This window comes from Cryptotermes secundus, unplaced genomic scaffold (assembly GCF_002891405.2).
Source record: "Cryptotermes secundus unplaced genomic scaffold, Csec_1.0 scaffold940, whole genome shotgun sequence".
Classification (NCBI taxonomy): domain Eukaryota; kingdom Metazoa; phylum Arthropoda; class Insecta; order Blattodea; family Kalotermitidae; genus Cryptotermes; species Cryptotermes secundus.
This window is the reverse complement of record NW_019730116.1, coordinates 797,104-799,665: the sequence shown is the minus strand read 5'-3', so window position 1 is coordinate 799,665 and position 2,562 is coordinate 797,104. Positions and strand designations below refer to the sequence as shown.

The following is a 2,562-nucleotide window of genomic DNA, read 5'->3' as shown; positions in this document are numbered from 1 at the left end:
TGGATTTGTTATATATGTTTAAGCTATATGACCAAAATATTCTGTTACCTTTGATGGAAACTTTTATCTTAAATTTTAATGTATTATGCTAGAGAGAAATTGTATTATGATGTAAACATACATTGTTTTATTTTATGTCTTCTTGACAATTGCTTAAGAGTATTAGCAAGATAAACTGACACAATTCTGTATCTAAGGCTTTTGCCTATTATAGATGTAATGGAATAAGGAAGAAATAATAATAATAATCATAAAGGAATAACAAACAACATAAATTCACTGTAAAAATTAGTCCTTTCAGGTCCCCAATTCCTGACATCATTCATAATTAGTGTAATGGTCCAGAATGTAGCAGTAGCAAAGTAGGGGGAGGCATACAGTACCCTCTCCAAACATTGTATATATCCTACTTATAACTTCTGATTCTCATAGCCAAACATATGATTATGGAATGAAGTCTTTATGAACTCTACTTGGAACTCATTTCAATCATTCCTAAAGTCTACAAATTAAAATCTGGCAACCAGCCCAGTAATACAAAGGGCTCAAAGAGATAAACTTGACACATGTGAAGAGTAACACCACAAATACATATTCTACTATGTCAAGAACATATAAGTCATTATTTAACCCGTTGCCGTGGTTCGTCGTGTATGTTTCGTCAGGGATTTAAATCGTCTGGGGGGGTTCGACGTGTATGTTTCGTCCAGCTGCACACGTATGTTATAACGCCCATAATAATTGATGGTTTTGCTGTAGATTGTTAGATTTTTCACTGGCCTGTTGTCAGGAGGACTGNTTTAAGATCATTTTAGTGAAAGTTTCATCCTTCAAGGCGTACCATTCACTGCTGAAATACTAAACAACCTGCTTCCATGGCCGAGATACAGGGCGCCCATATTATAAGGTAAGGTTATAAAACCACCATTTAAGATCATTTTAGTGAAAGTTTCATGTTCCTATCTCATAGAATTTAAGAACAATGATGAATAAATAATTTTCGAGCAAAATTTAAATGGCCGGCTGAATATATTACCGCAGGAGCCGCGGCCGCGGAATTTAAATGACCACGTCAAAGGGTTAAGTGTTACTGAAAATGTCACTTAACGTGCCACTTCTGGCACCTCAGTGCCTGTTTACCTGTATGAGCCAGCCACTTTGCAACAACATACTGCATACACACACTCTTTAAATCAATATAATATGCACTCTTATCTGGCAGACTGTGTTCACATTTCCAGTGTTCATCTTATAGATCCAATAACATCTTAAGAGAGTGACTGAACGTAGAGACACTCTGCTAGCCACTGCAATTCTCAGAAGACTAAAGCAACTATTTTTACTTAATTTATTTTAACCTACTGCAATAATTTTCCCTTTTTCATGAAGCTCAACATGCCAACTTTCTCTGCAGCCTTCAGTTACTAACATCCAACCAAGAAATAAATGAACCAGGAGCTTTCAAATCAGGTCTGGTGCAAAATCTGACTCCTGTGTCCCTGATGGTTACTTTGAGATTACAAAAGTAATGGCACTGAAGTGGCCTGTAATGAATAAATGATTCAAAGCACTTCAATATAGAAACTTGCCTTCAGTATGCATTGAAAATATGGCTCAGTCAGTACAGCTTCTGCCACATATACTGACATGTTCTCATATTCATCGAAAAATTCAGCGGAACAAGTTTTCATGTACTCTCCATATTTCCCATATATTTCAATTATCCTTGCCTGTAAATAATCACATTTATTAACATATTAACACAGTCAAGTAGCAGCTAAAGCAACTACTGACTCTAACTTACGGCTATAAGCTCAATGTTTGAGAATATTTCCACTTTTTCCCCATGAGAATTTTAATTTTCAAGTCCTGAAGCTGGCCAACATTTTTCACCCAACATACTAATGAACTTATCATATTAAAAGATGATTTACTGAATCATAGGAAATTTAACAATTCGTCTTCATGTGGATATACAGTGCGTACAATCAAGTGCGCGCCGCGGCTGCAATTTGCTGTGAGTCATACCACCGCAGAACGGATGCAACTCCTCCCCGCGACTGCAGTGCCGTTCCCCGATAGCGTGAGTGTAGTGGTGTCGCTGAGTCTCCGTCCATCAGTTACTCTACATGCACACATTTATAAGAATACAGTAAAAAGATAACTTACCGTGGTTTATAACAGGTGCTGAAAGTGACCTCCTTCTGCTTGCAAACATGCCGCGCATCTCACAAATAAATTACGCGACACTCTCTGCAGTTCGTCGACGGTAATTGAATGAATTACGCGTGTAATTTCATTTTGAAGACTATCAATGCTGCGGGGATTATTTTTGTAGACTTTTTGCTTCAGGTTGCCCCAAAGATAATAATCAGAAATACTGAGATCTGGGGATCTGGGAGGCCACAGTCCTCTACTGACAATTCTGTCTTCAAACACTTCCTGTATTGCGACCATGGATGCATTAGCCGTATGTGCTGTAGCGTTGTCCTGCTGAAAATACCCGTATTGTCTTTCTTCGGCATTCAACTGATCGAAGAAGGGATTCAGTATGTCATTAAT

The 2,562-nt window shown here is 37.8% G+C and overlaps 1 protein-coding gene across 1 annotated transcript in view; it reads right to left on the bottom strand.

The window, feature by feature from the left end:
- Positions 1-1,547: 1,547 nt before the first annotated feature.
- The window catches only part of LOC111866247, a 6,129-nt gene continuing 5,114 nt past the window's right edge, over positions 1,548-2,562 (bottom strand). The window contains exon 3 of the mRNA XM_023855023.2: positions 1,548-1,730. Within this exon, the coding sequence (XP_023710791.2) occupies positions 1,563-1,730 (168 nt within the window). The 3' untranslated portion in view covers positions 1,548-1,562. The remainder of the gene's footprint in view (positions 1,731-2,562) is intronic.